Source organism: Dasypus novemcinctus, chromosome 10, assembly GCF_030445035.2.
Source record: "Dasypus novemcinctus isolate mDasNov1 chromosome 10, mDasNov1.1.hap2, whole genome shotgun sequence".
Classification (NCBI taxonomy): domain Eukaryota; kingdom Metazoa; phylum Chordata; class Mammalia; order Cingulata; family Dasypodidae; genus Dasypus; species Dasypus novemcinctus.
In genome coordinates, this window is record NC_080682.1 from 38,880,069 (window position 1) to 38,901,755 (window position 21,687).

The 21,687-nt window shown below is 35.5% G+C and overlaps 1 protein-coding gene, 1 non-coding gene and 1 pseudogene across 2 annotated transcripts; 1 reads left to right on the top strand and 2 right to left on the bottom strand.

The window, feature by feature from the left end:
• Positions 1 to 6,285: 6,285 nt before the first annotated feature.
• Positions 6,286 to 7,081, bottom strand: LOC105745254 (olfactory receptor 5L1-like; annotated as a pseudogene).
• Positions 7,082 to 13,001: 5,920 nt separating this feature from the next.
• On the bottom strand, positions 13,002 to 13,943 carry LOC101413274 (olfactory receptor 5D18). The gene has a single exon (XM_004483934.1). It carries the CDS (start codon positions 13,941 to 13,943, stop codon positions 13,002 to 13,004), a length of 942 nt encoding a protein of 313 aa, XP_004483991.1.
• A 3,371-nt stretch (positions 13,944 to 17,314) lies between these two features.
• LOC111762039 (U6 spliceosomal RNA) lies at positions 17,315 to 17,422 on the top strand. Its single transcript, XR_002795256.1, has one exon. It is a non-coding gene; the product is annotated as a U6 spliceosomal RNA (small nuclear RNA).
• The last annotated feature ends 4,265 nt before the right edge of the window (positions 17,423 to 21,687 follow it).

Sequence of the window (21,687 nt, forward strand, 5' to 3'; positions counted from 1 at the left end):
ATTTAATTGCCTTGTATAAAACCAATATATTTCTTGTCGCTATAAGATAAACTTTTGTACATTGAGTATTAAATGGCATTTTAAAATTATATATCTACTCTTTTTAGTAAGTAAAATAAGGTGGGGACTACATGATTTTTCCAAGGTCCTGAGGGAAAGAACAATACTAAAAACATAGTTTATTTGAGGATGTTACTAATTTTAAGGAATATATCATAATCAATGGAGAAAAAAAGAATTCTCAATAAATAGTGTTGTGAAAGTAACTATACCTTTTGGGAAGAGGTGTTAGACAAATACTTGTAAGCAATCATTCACTCAGAAAACATACAAACTGATGTAAAAAACAATAAATTTAAGGTATTAGGTTTAAAAATCATACAAATTCAAGATAAACTGTAGAATAGGGCACACTTCATTTTATCCGATTTATTATTTAAATTATAAAAGAAATGAATATAAATACAAAAAATATTAAATATCCATAAAGAAGCATATGTTATGTCAAAGATATAACACTAAATGATATATGTTAAAATGCGACAATTTTTCTAAGATAATTCTTAGGAATCAGTGTTATTAAAACATAAAATATCTTACTAATCATTATGAAAATATTCATACTGAGTAGAATTTTGGCAAAGTGCTTGAACAAAAATTTCACAAAATACTTGTGGAATTTCTCTTTTTCCTCTGTGCCTAATTTTCAGGTTGACAATTAAATGCTTTATTCTCTTGGATAATATCAGCATTAGAATGTTTTCTGAACCCCTATTATCTCCTAAATACATTTTTTTTTCAGTTAGGCTTGTAATTTATGCAGGTGGGGAGGGAAGATAAATGGGAAAAAATAACATATCAGGCGTCCCAGATAGAGAGGAAGTGGGTGAAAAGGGATAAAGAGGGCTGATTTACAAGCTACAATTCCCATTATTATAGTGAAAATGTTTATATATTTTTTATGGTGATTCATGCAATTTGAATATAACACTTTATTTGACAGCAGAAAAGAAATGAAAAGTAAAGTTAAAAGAGAGAGCTATATCTGTATGGTACAGTCATGTCTGTCTTTCACTCACCCTTTCCTAATTCTGAATCTCCTTTCTAGTCTATCATATTCCCAAGGTCACCAATTTCCAAGAGAACATTTTATTGATGAGAAAACTTCCTGTTGAACCAAGCTGCCTAGCGAAGCTCCGTCTTATTGACTATGACTGTAAACAGCCAAGGAAACACACAAGGCTATGGAGAAATTATTAGATTTATTATTAAAAGTGGAACCATGGAACTTAAGTTACTGAGATCTTAGTGGGTCAACACCACCACCACCATCACTTTTGGTTTACAAATGTTACAAAGTATCAATTGCATCTGTGACCGATACATTGCAGTAAAGACTGACAAATCTTGATGCTTACTTTTCAGTTCTACAGACTAATAAACACCTAATGAAGCAAGGCTACTAACCATGGACTACAGTTTATATTATAGTTTATACGCTGTCCCACACAATTTTGTAGGTTATGACAAAATGTACAATATAGACATAAGTCTTATATCTTACAGATATAAGTCCCTGGGACATATAATTAATGGGTATAGTGCTAATTATAGGTTCAAATAAAAGGGGCAGAAGAGTCATGTGTAGAGAACCTATAAATGAGTATAAATGAGTTACACTGGGGAGCATAAATTCCAAAGCAAGGTCCACTTTCAGGGTGCCAAATTCCTGAGTTAAATGAGAAAAGAAGAGGTTAAAAGAATCTCTTCTATATTTCCCCTAGTGTCTTTTTTTTTTTTTTTTTCATTTTATCGTTAAAGAAAATGTAGGGTACAGAAAAGTCACATAGAGAATATAGGGGATTTCCATATACCCAATGCCCTCCCCACTTTCCTAGCTCCTTTATTAATACCATTTTACATGGGGATGGTACATTTGTTACAACTGATGTACAAAAATTTAAGCATTGATACTAACCATAGTCAATGGTTTACATTATGGTTTACATTTTGAATTGTACACTTTTATAGGTGTTGATGAAATTTGAAGTGGCCTGTATCAGTATTGTAGACAACTTGTATTCAGCAATATCATGCTGAATAATTTTAAAATACCTTACTTTGCATTTCTTCTATTCTTCTCCTTCCTCTTGGAGCCTATGGTAACCACTAAGTTTCAATTTTTGAAGAATAAGATTCATAGTTACTTGCAATAATATTGAAGGCTTGATATATTGGTCTGTTTTCTTATATTGGGTACTGCCCATTTTTCTCAAGGGATTCTTGTTCCTCTAATTTGGAACATAACAGGACTCCCTAAATTGGGAGTTTGATATTTTCTTTATTGTGTGGGTCTCCCCCTACTTTAAAATACACTACACCATGATGAACACTTACATATTCCATAGAAGTCTTCCACAGGTATGCTGTGTCCCATATACCCCTGATGTCCAACAAGCTATACCAGTAACCCTCCCCTGCCATATTTGCTAAAAGAACATTCCTAAGACTTTACTTTTAACCACAGACCTGCAAATCCCCAGAGTGCACCTGCTCCTTCCCCCCAGACTCCCCCCAGTTCCATGGATAGTCCAACCCAACCCCTCCATCCTACTCCCCATTACAGACCAGCATCAGCGTACCCAATCCCATCACTGCACCACAGTCATGCTCATCCACTGCACAACTACATCCTTTTACCTTATTGTAGATTTTGCCCACATAGCCATGGGCTTCACCATCCTCTACTCCCTTCCAGTCTTCTCTAAACCTGTCTTCCAGACTCTATCTCTGTGACTCTGCTCAATTTGCTTAACTCATATGTGTGAAGTCATGTAATATTATAGGGATATAAGATACAATACCTAAAAATTATTTTTTTATTTCAATTTAAAAAAATATTTCATAGGTTATTTTTCAAATAATTTCATTTTCTTATTAATTTTATCTGGTTATTTTGTTGACTTCATTTATAGAGAGGTTTTGGGTCACAGAAGGTCACAGTAGTGGAAGGAGGGGATCACTGCTTCAGGGTGTAGGTGATGGGGGGATGCATGGGAAGGGGTTGACCTGGGGTTGACCTCTAAGGCATATGAATATTCTCAAGTGCTCGTGGGGCACTGTCTCTGTGGGTGGAGATACACACAATAACCAAAAGAATATTGAATTCCTATACAGGGGAGTTCTGCTACATTCACTAATATGACAGCAAGAATCCCCTGAAGGCAAGCGCAGTGCCTACTGAAGGAAAACAGACCATTACGCCAAGCCCTTAATATTGATGATAGTACTTATGAACCTTTTCTTGTGAAATTGAAACTAAACTTAGTGCTATATACTGCATAGGACTTACCTCCTGAAAGTCTTCTTGTTGCTCAAATGTGGCCTCTCTAAGCCAAACTCCACATATAAGTGCACTACTTTTCCCTGGCATCAGATAGGAATCCCAGAGATAAGCATTTCTGGTATCAAGGGATTATTACTAAGCACCATTGAACAAAGCATCTGGAAAAAAAACCTCCACCAAAAAGGGGAAAAGACAAATACAAATGAGTTTTTATGGTTAAGAGGTTTCAAAGTGAGTCCACAGATCATTCCAGAGCTTACACTTATGCAAGTCTCAGCAGGATCTCATTGACTGTCACAGTAAACAGTGCCTCAAATAGCAGAACTCTTGAAGATTCTAGACACTTCTAGAAATTATAAGAAGCTCAGAAACTTGGCACCCTGAAAGTGGGCCTTTGGAATTTATGCTCCCCAATGTAACACATTTATACTCATTTACAGGTCCTCTACACATGGCTCTTCTCCTTTTATTTGAACCTATAATTAGCACTATACACATTAATTATATGTACCAGGGACTTATATCTATATTGTACATTTTGTCATAACCTACAAAATTGTGTGGGACAGCGTATAAACTATAATGTAAGCTTTAGTCCATGGTTAGTAGCCTTGCTTCATTAGGTGTTCATCAATTGTAACAAATGTACTACATTAATGAAGGGTGTTGTTAATGTGGAAAAGTGTGAGATGAGGAGACAGTGGGACATATGGGGATCCCTTATATTTTTCATGTAACATTTATGTAATCTAAATTTCCTTAATTTTTTTTTTAAAGAATCTCTTCCTTGCATTGCAGATTGCAAGTCCCTCAAAAGTTGTGTTTGTTGCCTTTGTCTCATCTCCATGTCTCCCTTTCTATTCTTTAGGCTGTGATGATGTTTCCGGAAGTATATACAATGCACACCCCAGACATTTTTGCTAGTGGAGGCCAAGGGGAAAGAACAAAATGGAGCATTTAGAAAGAAGAGGGCAGGAGAGGAAAAGATTTCTCCTTGTTTTTGAAAGACTGTTTATGTGAATACAGAAGAAATAGACATTTGGTTGTGGCTAACATCTTCTCATTATTCCACCACTCTCTTCAGAGTTTGGAGCAGCAGACTTAGTATTGACTCTGATGGGACATGCCACCAGAGGCCTGAACTCTGCAGAGGCCTGAGCCATCCTGAGGCTCAGACACACTGAGAGTCAAGACCCTTCCTCGAGGACTTAACAGCACCTGAGTGCTTCCCAATATAAAATACAGCAGCTGTTTCTTGCAATTATAATCAGTAAATTAATACACAAGATCCCCTTTGTGCTCTTTCAGCCTTCAAATAACTAGAATTTCCTGTATTAAATCCCTTTAGGTATTTGTTTTGGTGAATGGCTCCTGAATGACATAATACTTTTAATAATATGGGATAATTTTGAACCAGGTCACAGTTTTTGAAATTAAGTCTGATATATATATCATTTATTCACCAGAATTTATTCATTCATTCATTTAATTGAAAAATGAAGAGAAACTATAATATGGTAAATAGAGTCAAAGAGAAAAAGAGAAATAACTCCAGGCCTCAAAGACTTCAATTATAGAAATATTCACTAAGAACCCCTTATGTTCCAATGAGCTGTCATATGTTAAGTATGTTGTCATAATTTATTCCCAACTTACGCTGTGAAGTTGCCAATATTATCTAATATTTAAACATCAGGGACCTGAGAACTGGAGAGCTTAAATTATTTACCGAATATAAAAAATCGTGGTCAAAACACCAACCCAATATTTAATGTACCCAAGCTTATTACTTTTCTCACATCATTATTGGTAGGAGAGAATCTTTTAAAAAGTAATTGTAAGAGAGTGACATGAAAAAAAATGGAAATACCATTAAAATATTATTTAGTCTACAGAAATTTTGAAAGAGAAGAATGTTGTGGTCTAGTGATGGAGGGAAAGGAGGAAATAATGGCAGTTCAGCAAGAGCAAAGACACATTCAAAACACATGAGCAAATGCATGGAAGTCCACTTACAAGCTACAGGAAGAAAATTTTTATAAAAAGGTTTATTTATTTATTTTCATTTATTTCTCTCCCTTTCTCTCCCTCCTCCCCAGTTGTCTGCTCTCTGTGTTTGTTAGCTGTGCATTCTTCTGTGTCCGCCTGCATTCTCGTCAGAAGCACTAGGAATCTGTGTCTCTCTTTGTTGCGTCATCTTGCTGTGTTAGCTCTCCATGTGCATGGTGCCACTCCTAGGCAGGCTGTGCTTTTCTCACATGGGGTCGCTCTTCTTGCAAGGTGCACTCCTTGCACGTGGGGCTTCCCTACTCAGGGGACACCCTGCGTGGCATGACACCCTTGCACACATCAGCACTGTGCATGGACCAGCTCACCACAAAGGTCAGGAAGCCCTGGGTTTGAACCGTGGACCTCCCATATGGTAGGTGGATGCTCTATCAGTTGAGCCAAATCTGCTTCTCAAGCTACAGGAAGAATTTTATCCCTATGGTTAGAACATTGGCTAACTAAGAAAAAAAAGGAAGGAGAGTCACAAATGCTGCTACTAATATTAGTGGTTATGCAAATGATTACAAACATATAAGTTGTGAAAAATAGAAATATAATTTTCAAAATAATCATAGGTTCCGTGATGACTATGAAAGCAAACTGTAATTCTAATGAATTATTTGCTAAATTAATGGTTTTATAGAAAACTAAATGTCTGAGTCTTAGAAGTGTCATTTCCCATATACAGTAAATACAATACAGATTGAAGAAAAGAAAAATGTGGGTGAACATTTTAAATTTTGCTAAACCCTACTCTTGAAAATTGAAAAATCACAAAAATAAGTGAGTCAAAAGACTCATTCATAGCTACCGATCTACTTACTAGTCTTTCCACTGTAGCACTGACATCCCCACTTCTCACCCCTCTACCACACTCCACTTTGGAAAACTTAATCCTGTTTTTCCTTAAAAAACAAACAAACAAGTGGTTTCTTAGAAGACATTTTGGAGCCCACCATTTTCCTGAGAGCTGGTTTCACATTCTTGTTCCTCAGGCTATACATCAGAGGGCTCTGCACGGGAATCACCACAATATAGAATACCGCGGCCACTCGAACAGTTTCCAGACTGTAGTCAGAACTGCAATAAATGAAAAGGAGTGCTACGTGAAAGACAACAATGGTTATCAGGTGGGATGTGCTGGAGGAAAAGGCTTTGCACCTTCCTTTTACAGAGAGCATCCCTAGGATGATGATGAGAATAAACAAATAGGAAGTAAGGATAATTAGGATCATGATGATCACGTAGAAACTTACCACAATAAATACCAGCAGTTAATTCAAAGACACATCAGATCAGTCAAGAGATAAGATAGGGAGTAAATCACAGAAGACATAGTTAATCATATTTTATCTATTGGATGGAATCTCAAAAGTTATACATTTGACTCAGAGAAGACACTGTTTGACAGAGATAGCAGGCAGACACGAGTCCCAAACAGAGCCTCTGGGACATGACCACCATGTACAGCAGTGGATTACAGATGGCCAAAATGTAGTCATAGATCATCACCACCAGAAGGATGACTTCTGTGTTCATACATGTGCAAAGCAAATAGAATTCTATGGTGCATCCTAGGAATGAAATGACCTTTACCTTGTCTAAGATATTGACCAGCATTTTTGGCACAATGGTGGTGAAGTAGCAGAAATCTACGAAGGACAGGTGGCTCAGGAAAAAGTACATGGGGTGGGAGGTACAGATGAGAGTTGGCCTGGATCACTGTGATCATGCCCAGGTTGCCATCACTGTAACTCCATAGATAAGAAGGAGGACAAGGAAGAGGAAAACACTAGCTCAGGGAGGTCTGACAATCCCCGGAGAATGAATGCTGACATAGTGCTGCAGTTTTCCTTCTTCATGTCACCCCTTTTGGGTGCACCTCAGTGCATTCTCAGATTAATTTTAGGAAAACACATAATTGTTAAGAATTTTAACATAGATATACCTATAATGAATTATACCCATAAAATTCTTAAATTTTTTGGAATATCCATATCATTGGAATCAGTCTTTGTTTTCAAGCAAGAATATATATATGCATGTATCCTTGACCTCCTCTAAATCAACTGTAGAACGGGAAAATACTTTGTTGTATACAGATTCTCTTTCACCCACACTAGTTCTTACATAGTCATGTATGTACAAACTAGGGTCAGGAGTATTTGCTGTGTTCAAGGACAGGAAGGCATTATTTTCTGAAGAAGAGAGTCCCATGAGAGTAAAACTCTAAGACCATCTCTGAAAATCAGTGTTTGCACTGATGGCTTTCATCATCTAGTAAACCCACTCACACAAAACTTGATTTGCCTTTTAATTTTAAGAAACTTTGAGGTATTTTTAAATATTGGTTCAAATTAAGAGGAAATTTAAGTGGAATTGATTTCGTGATCATTATATATAAATTAAATATTCTAATTGTGAAAACCAGTGCTATTTATGAAAATGCAATTTAAGCAATAAAATAACACAATTTTAATAAAATGTTATATTTACAAGGTTCAATGAAATAAAAAATATTTGATGTTTGATTAATATTTTATTACTTAAGCAAATTGCCTCAAATTGGAAAAATAACAGATATCCTTAATTGTCATAGAATAAATCTTAGAAAACTCTTCTGCAAACCTTTCCAAAACTTGAGAAAATGAGTGACTTTAATGACTGCAAAGCAAGCCACTCTGAAACATGTTTGTTCACATGTCAAGTTTTCAGCATTAGAAAAGACTGAGTATCTGTGTATAAAGTATAAAGCTTCTCAAATGTTTGGAATTGGCACAATACCACATTCTATTAAGCAAAGCAATTTTCATATCCACCTACCTTCAAGGAGGGGAGAAATAAAATCCATTGATGTCAAAAGCTGCAAAGTCACAATGGCAAAGGTCAGGAACACAAAGTAGTGGAGAATCAGGACACGTTTATAAATTATCACACTGGTTAATAAATGAAAGACAGGTCATTTCCTAATTTTAAGCTTTCATCAAAATTGGAAAGCAAACTGGGTTTCAGGCATTCTTAAAAATGTTTTTGACAAAAATCACGTGAGAAATTGGCACGTAACTTAGATGGAATTGAAATTTGAGTGACATTGCTTTGAAACATAATTTTCACCCATTTCTGCTCCCATTTATTTTCAATTTGATCAAGTTTTCTTGGCATATTCATCAATTTAAAAGTAGAAACAAAATTGATGCTGAACCTATCGCCTTCTAGCAATAAGTATTTGCAATGGTTGAGTTCATGTGGAAATTTGTCCAGGTTATGGTGCCCAGTTGTTTGGTCAAGCTAGCACTGGTCTGATTGTTACTGCGTGAGTAATTCATGGACTTAAATCATAGTAAGTTGATTGCATCTGTGACTGATTACATCTCCAATCAACTGATGAGATTGCTTTTAACAAAGAGAGAAGTCTCATCTAAACAGTTGAAGACTTTAAAAGAAGTGATCATTTCAGCAGTCAGAAGAATGAATTTCCATCTGTACTTCAATCAGCCAGCTCCTCTTAGGGAATTCATTGAAAACCTTCATTGGAGTTCCCAGCTTGCAGGTGCCCTGTGGAATTTGGTCTTGCTTATCCCCACAGTCTCGTGAGGCAATTCTAATAAAATCTCATAATATTTATATTAGATGTAATGTTTCCTTTGTTATCCTAGAGAATTCTGACTAATATACTGATCATCTACCATGGATATATTAATTAATTTTTAAAAATCCAAATATCCTTCTAATAAAAATAAACATTTCCTATATTTTCTAATTTTGATATTCATATTTTAATTTAAATTGCAATAAAATTGCATTTCTTAATTAGCAATGCATTTTTTGTGTCATTACAACAAAAGTTTAACAAACCAGAAAAATATATTTGATAACACTGAAAGAAAACATTTGATTATAAGAAATATAGAATGTGATTCATAAACTCATAATGTTATTTGGAGAAGTGGAATTGAAATGTGAGTTAAAGTAGAAAAAGGAAAAATATAAATATAAATACAAAAATTATCTTGTTCATGATTTTTAAATGAATTATCACATATGATGGAAATTACACTTTGTGGTGCTATTTAATCCTACAATGAAATATTGCATATGCCAGAACAAGTTTTTGGAGTGTAAGTCCTTTCAAACATCAATTAGCAGCCCATGGCCAAATATTTGAAGACTATTATCTTAGTTAGCCAGGGATGTTATGACAAACACTATTCACACTGGTTGACTTCAACAACAGGAATTTATTGGCTCATAATTTGGGATACCAGAAGTCCAAAATGAAGGAGTTGGCGAGGCTCTGCTTTCTGCACATTATGTAGTGTTCTGATGATGGTAGCCCTTTGTCACATGGTGATCACTCTCTCTGGCTTCTTCCATTTCTGGTTTCTACTTCCCTGTCCAACCTCCTTTCCTTTCCTTCAACTATATTAAATTAAGGCCCATCTTTATTCAGTTTGGTCACACCATAACTAAATTAAGTGTGTTGTGTTATTTCCATCATACAAAGTGATCTTTTTTGTCAAAGCAGGAGAGAAGCAAGTGAAATTACTCTGTAATTTTCACTACATAAATTACATACTTCAGATATAAATAATAATATTATTACCATCATTAATGCAAATCAAGTTTAATAAAACTAATATTCTAATATCAAATAAAATTGGAAACTATAGTGATCAAGTGTGTAATGAAAGTTAAATTATTTACAAAAAACCAAGTGAATCATATTAAATCAAGAGAAAACAGCATTTTTTAATTAGACAACCAGTATTTAAAACAATCTTTCTTATTTTTTTCTTTTTTATCTTTCCATATACAATGATTATTATAATCAGTCCTTATCAAGTAATTTATATGAACTGAAAATAAAGGCTTTAATTAATTATCATAAATTCAAGATAACATGGTCATCCCACTTATTTTTATTAGACTCATATAAAATTATTCCCTAGGGTATATTTTTCTTCTTCAATTAAACAGTTGGAAAATTATTTTCCTCAATATAGTACTGATTTCCTTGGAATTGTATCTAGACATACTGAGTGGAGAAAAAAAAAAGGTGAGTTATTATGAAAAATTGAGTTAGTAGGATATCTGATTATTAGAATTTGTCAATTTAAATATATATTAATGCTAATGACTGCATAGTTTTTCACTTAATTTTGGATAATTATATGCAGGATATTAGCTTTCAATACCATAGAAACTCCAATCACTTTTTTTTTATGTTGGATAAGAATTTTATTGCAAAGGATTCAAAAACTATGCAGATGTTTAGGAAAAAAAATCCTTAAGGATTGATATTTTTTAAGATATGGGGAAATTGCAAAATGGTAGCACAAACACAAATTGGACCCTCAACATCCTTGCTGTTTAAATTTTCTACCTGCCAAATAAAATACCATGCAATGGGTTGGCTTAAAAAATAGGAATTCACTGGCTCATGGTTTGAGATTAGGAAAAGTCTGAAATCAAGGTATACATGAAAGCCTATCCTAGCTTCTATCTTCTCTTATGGGTCCCACTGACCTCTAGCTACTGTCTGGTCTCTATGGCTTTTTTTTTTTCTTTCACTCTGTTTATAAAGACTCCTGTAATCTATGTTAAAGCACAGCATGATTCATCTGGGCCACACCTTAAGTGAAGTAATATCTTGAAGAAATTTTATTTACATTGGGTCCATACCCAGAGGAATTTATTATGTTTAAGAATATGACTTTCTGGGGATACATATCTCCAAGCCATAGTCTGTGTCTGGAACCCAAAAGACATGGAATCACAAGTGAAATACTTTCATTCCATTACATATCTCAAAAGCCTTAACTCATTTCAGTAATAATGCTAAGTACAAGATTTCATCATAATTAGTTATGGGTGTGTTCTGCCCTGGGACACAGTTCTGCTCTTTATGTGAACCTAGAAAATCTAGAAAACAAGTTATCTGCTTCCAATATACAATGAAAAGGGAGACATAGGATAAACAATCACATTACAGAAGGAAGAAATTGGAAGGAGTAATGGGTCCCAAACAATTCTGAATCCCAGCAGGGCAAACTTCATTAGATTTCAAGGTTTAATGATCTTCTAAGGATTGTTGTTTATTCTCTGGGCCTGATGGAGAGGCAGCTCACACCTTGCAAGTGCTTGTTCAGTGGCCATCTTCTTTAAGAAAATAGAGTGAAGTCTCCATTCTTTCCAAGCACTGGGATGGCAGCAGGTCTCTCAACAGATCCCACCCTCTCTGAGCATTTGGGTGGAAATATGGGGGACAAGGCCCACTCACTCCTAAGTACCAAGGAAGATGGTCTGCTCCTCTAGAGGGGTGAACCTGCTCTTTCCACACCCACGGTTTGGTCCACTCTCTCGACATGAAGAGATGTCTTTTGTTCAGATCTCAGCTTCCATGGTTTTGTCCTTGAAATCATTCTTTCTATAATTTATTACTTTTCTATCCCTTTTAGTTCAGTGTGGAGTGATTCTGTTCAAACCAATTTTGCAAACATTTGTTGGCTTTGCATGCAGTTCACAGAGGTCCAATGCATCAGAATATGAACCTTGCACTGATCTTTCCTGCAAAACTGCATTTCCAACCCTGACTTCCAATGAAATGGCTGACTGAATCCATATTCAGGTAAACCCTCATAACTGCTTTATACATACAATATTTTTTGAGATCCAGTCTATCATTTCTAAGATTCGGGTCAGTCTGTTGCAGTTTATCATACTGCTACACTGGAGATCTGTTGTAAAACACATTCAGGATATAGACAATACCACCTGAAATGCAAAAACTGCATTCATGCCAAAGTAACATGTATACTCAACTCATATATACACACTAACACACACACACACATGCACGCACACTGCATATTTACTTAACAAATTTTTTTTGGATCATTGACTCAATATTACCTTCTAGCCCCTTTGATTTTGTTCATGCTAGTCTCATCTAATCAAACTCCTTCCTACCTGAAATGTGTCTCATAAAACTTTGCCCATTCTCCAAGGCCAAATTCAAATAACACTTATCTTATGAAGACAAAATTCTAATGTCCGCAAATGGATTTGAACTTCTCCTTCTCCAATATCCGCTCTTGATACATACTATTTTGGCCTTAAACAATAACCATTTTCTATGATGACCTACAATTATGACTGGATTTTGTGTTCTATCAAGGTGAGACATTCCTGTCTTAATTTAACTGCAATTTGTACTTTTTTTAAAAAAAGAAATTCATGTGTTTAAGAACCTACAATATTAAAAGTACCTTATAGGAAGCAGGAAGAAATTATTATTTGTTTAGATGATACAAAGTACTCAATATACTATTTATATTCTTTTTAATCATCACAATCAGATTATTCACAAAATCATGCTATTGCAATTTTGTAGATGAAAAATTATAAGATAAGGGAAATCAAGTTAATTGATCTTCTCCAGCAAGTAAGAGATATAGCCAAATGTGTTTCTCTTTAAAACAATATTAAAGTCCCTCCCATTGTAAAATATTAACTGTTCATTGAAATCTAAAGGTATTTTTAAAAGCAACCTTTTGGGAAACAATTTACTTACAAATCAGTAACAAACTTCATTATAATAATTTATTTATAGAGAAAAGACTTTAGTGCCCATTATCTTAATGACAGCTTCCTTGACATCTTTATTCCTGAAACTGTAGATCAAGGGATTCAACATGGGGATCACCACTGTGTAAAACACAGAGGCCACTTTTATTGTATGCCTGGAATTTTTGGAATTGGGCACACAGTAGAGGAAGAGGATGGTGCCATGGAATATGGTGATGGCAGTCAGGTGTGAGGCACAGGTGGAGAAGGCCTTGCGGCGCCCACTGGCTGAACTCATCTTGAGGATGGTGACAACAATGAATATATAAGAGGTGAGAATGATGAGTAGTGTGCTCACCTCATTGAAGGTGGCAAAGATGAAAAGCAGCAACTGGTTTAGGTAGGTATCAGAACAAGAGAGAGAAAGCAGTGAGGGAAGCTCACAGAAGAAGTGATTGATTATGTTGAAACCATGAAAACATAATTTGAAAGCAGAGCATGAGAGTACCAAGGAACAGGCAACTCCCCATGCATACGATCCAACAACCAGCATGGCACAGAGTTTCTTAGACATGACAACTGTGTAAAGCAGAGGGTTGCAAATAGCCACAAAGCGGTCATAAGCCATCACAGCTAATACAAAAGATTCTGTCACCACGAATGTACAAAAGAAAAAGAATTGAAGTACACATCCCAAAAATGAAATGGATCTGTCTTTTACAACTAGGTTCACCAGCATCTTGGGAGCAGTGACAGAGGAATAACAGAAATCCACAAATGAGAGGTGACTGAGGAAAAAGTACATGGGCGTGTGTAATTTGGGGTTAATTTTGATCATCACAATCATTCCAAGATTTCCTACAACAGTAACACTGTAGATAGCCAGAAATACTAAGAAGATAGGGATCTGCAGTTCTGGGTAATCTGAGAAGCCCAGGAGGGTGAATGTGGCCATGCTTTTATTTTTCTCTGACAATAGCATGTTTTTTATCTATTGAAATCTGAAAATCAATCCTGGAAACAAAAGAAAATATTAAGGAGAGTGAGCATACAGGAAGTGTGATTAATTCTCCCTTGTTCACACAAGAAGGTAAAACAAAACATACATCTTTTAAAATCTCTCTGTACTTATTATCTAAAATATGCCGAATGTCCACAATTTTAAAACTATGATTTTAAAATTTTCTTAAGGAGAATCAAATGCAATTTTTGAACTATCTTCAGTTTAAATTCTTACCTAAATTTTTAATATATAAAACTATAGGAAAATGAGTGCAAGAGATTTGATGTTAATTTTTAATAATATCATCATGTAACATTTTCAAATCTCCTTATGCATTATGTGTTCATGAAAGAAAAGTGTAGCATAAAACAGTAACTGTTCCATATCTAAAATGAGTAACAAAAATTGGAAGTTTTTAAAACTAATTTTTCCCATGAACACATGGAGCATAAAGAATAAACAGCCTTACCCTTTTTTGTATCTTTGTTGTTAAGTGCTCTAACTCTTAAAATTTTTTCTATCTGATTCAACAATTTTGATATCGAAATAAATTTTACTTATATTTTTTCAGAGAAAATTCTTCTCAAATCAGGGAGTACTAACTTGCAATACTTCTTGATTGTTTGAGGGATAATAAAATTAAAACAAATGATAATCTAGACTAATTTGTTTATTATGCGGGCAACAGAACAGAAGCTAGAAATCTTGACTTTCCCAATGACTTGCAGGTAAAAACCAGTCTCTGAATTGGTGACTAGCACCCTGATCCCCAGACTCCTCGCCACATATCATTTTTCTATAACAGACTCCAATCCATGTGAAATGCTTATATGTGAAAAATTTTCCTTTGTTAATATCCACACTTTTAATTTTTGAACAAACTAGAAACTATAAAAAGGTGCTAAATCTTCCAGGGGCAGTGTGACATGTGACAGAGATTTTATAGAGAGCAGCATCAGGATGAAAAATATGAGAATGGGGTTTAGAGAAATGCTCACATCCAGAAATACTATCATAAAGATGCTTTGGCTTAGAAACTTTTCTTTCCCAGATCTCTCTCTCTTCTCTCCATTCAAAATACCTAAGATCCTCATTCTGTGCCTGTGTTACATATGAAGAAGTAGGGGGGAAATCTTAATACTGCATTATAAAGTCATGCCATGGAAAAACAGTAATAAAAAGGAATTGTAAAACTTTTAAAATTAAAGCCCAGCACCAATCAGATCCCATCATTGTACCAAGACAATCTTCTATATCATTTTTGGTAAGATTATCTCTGATCCTAATTTTCAAATGCCCCAGCAATAAAGATGTCAAGTCATATGCAAGACAGAGACATTCAAATGGCCTCATGTGTTTCTATATCAAAATGTGAAAATTAAAGACAATGTCAAAAGGCAATCTATTAAACAGCTGGACATTTTAATTATTACATTTTTTTTCCTAACACCATATTTCATTTATCTAAGTGATTTGAGGATTAATTTTTAATGAATATATATGTTTTATATTCTGGCTCTTTTCTGTCTCAACTGCTGTTATTAAGTTGATGGTAATATTCATTATATCTTTGTGCCCAGGAAATACGATAACTAAAATTTTCTTCCTTATAATTTTTTCCTATTTTATTGCTTACTTTGCTTCCAAGAGCACGCATTTGTTCCATGCTTTTAATCTTAATTACAGCTGGCGCCCTTAAAATTTTTTTTCCGTGTGAGAGTTCATTTGATCCCGGATTATTCAACTCTACTCAAATACATTTCACCTTGACAACTCCTCCAAAAATCTACAGAAGGAAGAAAATACACTTCTATAAAATTCTCGGGCATCTTCTATTCCTCCACCCTAGATAATCTGTTGTTCATGTCACTGTTATTTAGGAGCACACTGAACCGGGACGTCCATGCAAAAATCTTTTTAAAGAGTCCACTTCCCCTTCCTTTCATGTTCAAATACACAACTGTTAAGATGACTGAAAATTTCTCAAAAACTGTCTTGTTCTAAAGAGTAAGTTCCTCCCCCATCCAAGTTATGTTCTAGATACCCTACGTTGGAAATAATAAGAGTACATCTTTAGAACCCTAAAGCAAACCTGCTGATGGTAGAAGCAGGCTCTCTCTTGTCTCCAGAAATGTTGGGAGAGAGCGACGTATGCAGTCTTATATCTGGAGTCACAACTTTTGGATGTGAACCCTAGAGACTTTTTCTTGCCCTATTCTCTAGAGATTACAAAGCAAACAATTACAATTAATCACCTTTCCCTGGATATATTTTTTATGTACTACAAAATTTGAAGGAAATTGTAGCAGTATTAGGGACATTTAATATGAAACCATTTATATTTAACGCCATTTCCTGTAGCCCCATGATCATTCCCACACCTTCCCATAATTATGAAAATACATACAATTGCAGGATTCATCACAACAAATGCTAAAGAGTGACTACCTGTGTCAGACATCTATAGCCCTCTTCCTCCATAGGACCCACTAAAGCCATATTGGAGAAGTATGAAGATCTGACTTGTGGGTGTTTATGAATTATTGAGAGTTAAAGGATAAATATTTAGATGGCAAATGTTCAGTTGGCTAGATGGTCTAGTCTTTATTAAATCTCTTTTATTACTCTTCCTCCCTATCTTTTCCAGCTAGTCTGACTTTTTTTGCAGTTTCTTGGAAAAATAGGACTCTCTTTTTTCCTTTCTACTGGTGTATTCTCTGACTAAGAAGCTCTCCTTTTAAATTTTCGCTCAAATGCCCCTTGTCAATCACACACACTTCAATGAATACACTACTATACTGCAGGTGTTACCCTACTATCCAGTTTTAGTGTTTAACATACATAATAAGCTTCAAACATTTTTACTGTATTTATTGTACATTGTGTTTCCTCCTGCCTAGAATAAAAGCTCCAGGAAAACAGGGAATTTCTGTTGTTTTGGTTACTGCTCTATGCCAAGTCCCTAGAAAGTGATAAGCACAAAGGCAATGTATCAAGAATACTTGCTGAATGATAAATAACAACTTCCTTGGAACTGGGAATAGAGCTATAACTACCAAACTCTAGGGATTCAGTTGTAGAGAGAGAGATGGTTCAAAGAACAAAGAATAATCGAGGTGGTTTTAGAAAAAGAGACCATTGAAACTAGGCAGTCAAAACAAAACAAAATAAAACAAAATGTACATTTGGTTTGATTTCCTGTATCTAGTCAGGTTTATTAAAATAGATATATTGACATTTAAAAGTTAAATTCAGTCTGATGAAATTACTTACAAATGGAGACCAAAATCCCAAATATTTTTCTTTAGCTAAAGTTTGGCAAAAAGCAACTTTATCCAAGTTTTATTGTGGTGTTCATTTCAGCAGTATATATACGAAAATTTCAGCAATACAGAGAATGATTATCATGACTCCTGCAGAAGAATGACATGTAAATTTATGAAGCATTCCATGTTTTTAATCTAGGCTGTAAATATGATACTAGAATAATTTTTTAAATCCATTTGTGTAAAAAAGAAAAATATAGTGTGTTCACTTATCAGCAATTATTTTTGCATTCCCATTACATGCAAAGATATGCTATAAATATGAGAAAAATATAAAAATGAATCACATTCAGACTTTTCTCTCAAAGAAATACAGTCTCTTTGTAGTAATGATCAACATCATTGAACATAGACTGTTGGAAGAGTATGAATTAATTAATCAGTTTTAAAACAATTACTATTTCATGAAAAATGATTTCTGCTGTGGGAAACAGAGAAAGGAGATTGAGTACGTAATGAAGTTACAAGTAGTCATTTATTAATTCATTCATTCAATATCCTAATATTTATAATAGGTGTAACATGAGCTAGGCACTATCTTAGGTTTTGGGGGAAAAGAGAAACAAAGTTCCTTCCTTCATCAAATTTACGTTTAATAGAAAAAGGAAATAAACAAAACAAATACATAATTATTTTCCAGTAATGAGGAGTACTAGAGAGATTAACTAGAGCTGTCATTTTAAGTAGGGTGGTCAGGCAAGAACACAGCAAGGGAGCAAATTGTGCAACTACATTGAGTTCCATTGACTTCCAGCTTCTTTCTTCTCCAGTGCCTTCTCTCGTTTTGTCCTTCTTGGTAAGGACTCCAGTAAGAGGATTAAAACCCATCCTGATTCAGTTAGATCACACACCTTTACTGAAGTAACCCTATCAATTGGGTTCATACCCAGAGGACTGCATTAAGATTGAGAATATGGTTTCCTGGGGTACATAACTATAAGCCACCGCATTTACCTTCCCTGATATTACAGATGTAACTCACCTCTGATGCTGACAATTTTGGTTTCAATGTCATTTATATTATTATGTACTTTATAATAAAATAGTCATTATGTAAGAGTGACATATAGGCATAATATTGGAAAGTCCCTTAAAATATTTTATACTACATGGTCATGTTTACAACATTATAGACAGGTTACTTTAATTTGTTTTCAAATGATAGAGATTGTTTTGTTTACTTTTTTATGTGTACTTTTTTTTTCATTTTTTAATTATCTTTTTTTTAAGATACATAGATCACCCAAAAAGTTACAGTAAAAAATATGAGTTCCCGTATACCTCAATCCCCCTACCCTTCACTCCCCCCAAACTGACAACTTCTTTCATTAGTGTGGTATATGCATTTCATTTGATAAGTACGTTTTGGAGCACTGCTACACAGCATGATCCATTCAGTGGGTAATGGCAGGCAGAGAATGTTTTTGCTTACTTCTATTTTTTTTGGTGAACACATTTTTTTTTTCTTTCTTTTTTTTTTCCTTTTTTTTTCCTTTTTTTTTGTCTTTATTTACTTTTTTAATATTACATTCAAAAAATATGAGGTCTACATATACTCCTTACCACCCTCACCCCACTCCTGCCCCCATAACAAAAATTTCCTCCATCATCATGAGTCATTCATTACATTTGGTGAATACATCTCTGAGCACTGCTGTACCTCATGGCCAATGGTACACATCATAGCCCACACTCTCCCACAGTCCACCCAGTGGGCCATGGGAGGACATACAATGTCTGGAAACTGTCCTTGCAGCACCACCCAGGACAACTCCAAGTCCCAAATATGCCCCCATAACTCATCACTTCCTCCCATTCCCTACCCCCAGCAGCCACCATGGCCACTTTCTCCATACCAATTCCACATTTTCTTCAATTACTAATCACAATAGTTCATGAACAGAATATCAGTAAGTCCACTCTAATCCATACTCTATTCCTCCATCCTGTGACCTTGGAATGGTTGTGTCTACTCCACTTCTATATCAAGAGGGGCCTTAGATTCCACATGAATGCTGGATGCAATCTGCCTGCTTTCAGCTGTAGGCATTCTTGGCTCCCTGGTGTAGTGGTTGACCTTCTTCAACTCCATGTTAGCTGAGTGGGGTAAGTCCAATAAACCAGAGTGTAGGAGCTGAAGTCTGTTGAGGCTCAGGGCCTGGTTATCACATGGTCAGTCCAGAGATTCAGGTCCTCTGGATATATATTAAACCCCAGCACTAACTACAGTTCCAGTAAAAGTAACAGGAGAGGCTTGTGAACAAAGATCACATCTGAGTCCAGCTCCATCACACAGAAACACAAACTCCAAAGTAGGGTCAACTGACATGGCACTGAACTCCATCCACCATGACCATAGAACCTGTGGGTCTCTGTAGCCCTCAGAAGAACCAATACCCAGGGTTGTATCTACTTTATTTGTCTCTGGGACTCTGCTGAGGTGTGGATAAGGGCAACCCCTCTGATAACCTCCTCGCTCTTTCTGGAGACTCATAGACATATAAACTTATTTGTCCTTTCCATTTCCCCTTTGATTCAGGTCAGAAAGCATTTTTAACTCCTGGTATTATATGTAGATTGAGATATTCTGCTGGTATGAGTTGACTCTTTTATTCAAGGTCATTTTCTAGTTACATCATCAGCTGGTACTTGTTAGCAATCCCTCTGTGCCAGGGAGGCTCATTCCCAGGAGTCATGTCCCATGCTGGGGGGAAGGCAATGCATTTACATGCTGGGTTTGGCTTCAAGACTGGCCATATTTGGGCGACACGGAGGCTCTCAGGAGGCAAATCTTAGGCACCCTGCAGCTCTAGGCTGTGTTCTTATTTCAGGTGCACAGGCTCACAAGCATAGTCATTAGTATCAAGGGCTCACTGTTGGACCTTCATTCTTTTTTGGTCTTTGTCATTGCACTTGGGGGATTGTTGCAGTTCCTTTAGGGACTGTGATAGAGCTCCGCTGGCTAGGAACTCAGCACTCCCTTGGTTGTTGTTTTTAATTTTATCCATTATGAAAATATTCAAACATTTTAATGTACCCTGTAAATATGCCCTGGAGAACTCCCTGCCAAACATGTGTCCCCTGTCAATAACATCCCACACCAGTATTCCTCCCCTGCCATTGTTGAACATTTCTGCGATCCAAGACTTCCTGAAAAGTGAAGCCCAATATATCGCCAGGTTCCATTAACAGTAAAATGGAATGTAGTGATGAGTTTAAAGGTTAGGTATAGAATACATATTTATTTAGAACAATTAAGGTAAAAATAAATTGGGGTATCAAAAAATTAAAAAATGCAAAAGCTTTGTTTATGATGTTTTGCCTTCCATCACTGCAATAAGCATTGCCCTGTATGCAAATTGTCAGATTAACTACTTCCGTCTTTTCCTCAGTGTCTATATCCTATCTTTTTCTTTTCTTTTTCTAATTATTGAGCTTATCTTCACAAGAGTTTTAGATCACAGGAATTCATATATACAATATAAAGTACTCTCACATATCCAATGTAAAACTTTTTCCTTTCCACAGCACTAATCTTTTTACCTATTCATACTATATTTACTGAAACTGATGTACAGAAATTGAGGCAATAGCTTTCAAATGAGGTAACATTTGCATTTACATTGTGATTTATATTTTAGACTATACAATTTTCTAAATTTTCAGTTATCTTATGTTTTACATTATGATTTACATTTTAGCCTATCAGCCCCTATATACTTTTGGTGTAATTTAACATGTCTTATATCCATCCTTGTGTACTCTTGTGGAACACTTCTACTGTCCACACAGTTACATTGCTTCCATCTATTCAATACCTCTTTCCCTCTCCCCTTAGGGCACACAGTGACAGTCAATCTTCATTGCTTGAAGGGCTATGTTCAGAGATACTTGCAACAGTGTTGAGGGCTTGACATGCTCAGCTGCCCTAATGCACTGGGAGCCACCATTTCTATTGAGAGATACAGTTCCCTCTATTTGAGGGCATCAGTCCTCCCCAGAATGTGGGTATACCTTCACTCTCATTATATGGATCTCCATCCAATTATATAACCCACTATGGCAAAATGAACATTCACATATTCCCTAGGAGCCTGTCCTGTGTCAGATTATCCCCTTTAAGCATCTTAAACAGGTAATCTTCCTTATTATATTTTTAAAAAAGTTTTCTCAGCATTACACTCTCAACCAAATACTTGACAATCTCCTATGTTCATATGATGCTCCACCCTCCCCCCAATTTCTTGGGCAATATTAACCATCCTCCCATCCCTAGCCCCCCTCAAACCCACAAAGCCCCACCCAAAGATAACTCTATACCCCCATTTTATACCTTCCTTGTGTGAATACTTACCTCCAGCTTATCATAGATTTCACTCATGTAGGTGTCAGTTCAC

Coding starts and splice junctions, on each gene's coding strand:
- LOC101413274 (XM_004483934.1), bottom strand. CDS start 13,943: ATGCTATTGTCAGAGAAAAATAAAAGCATGGCCACATTCACCCTCCTG.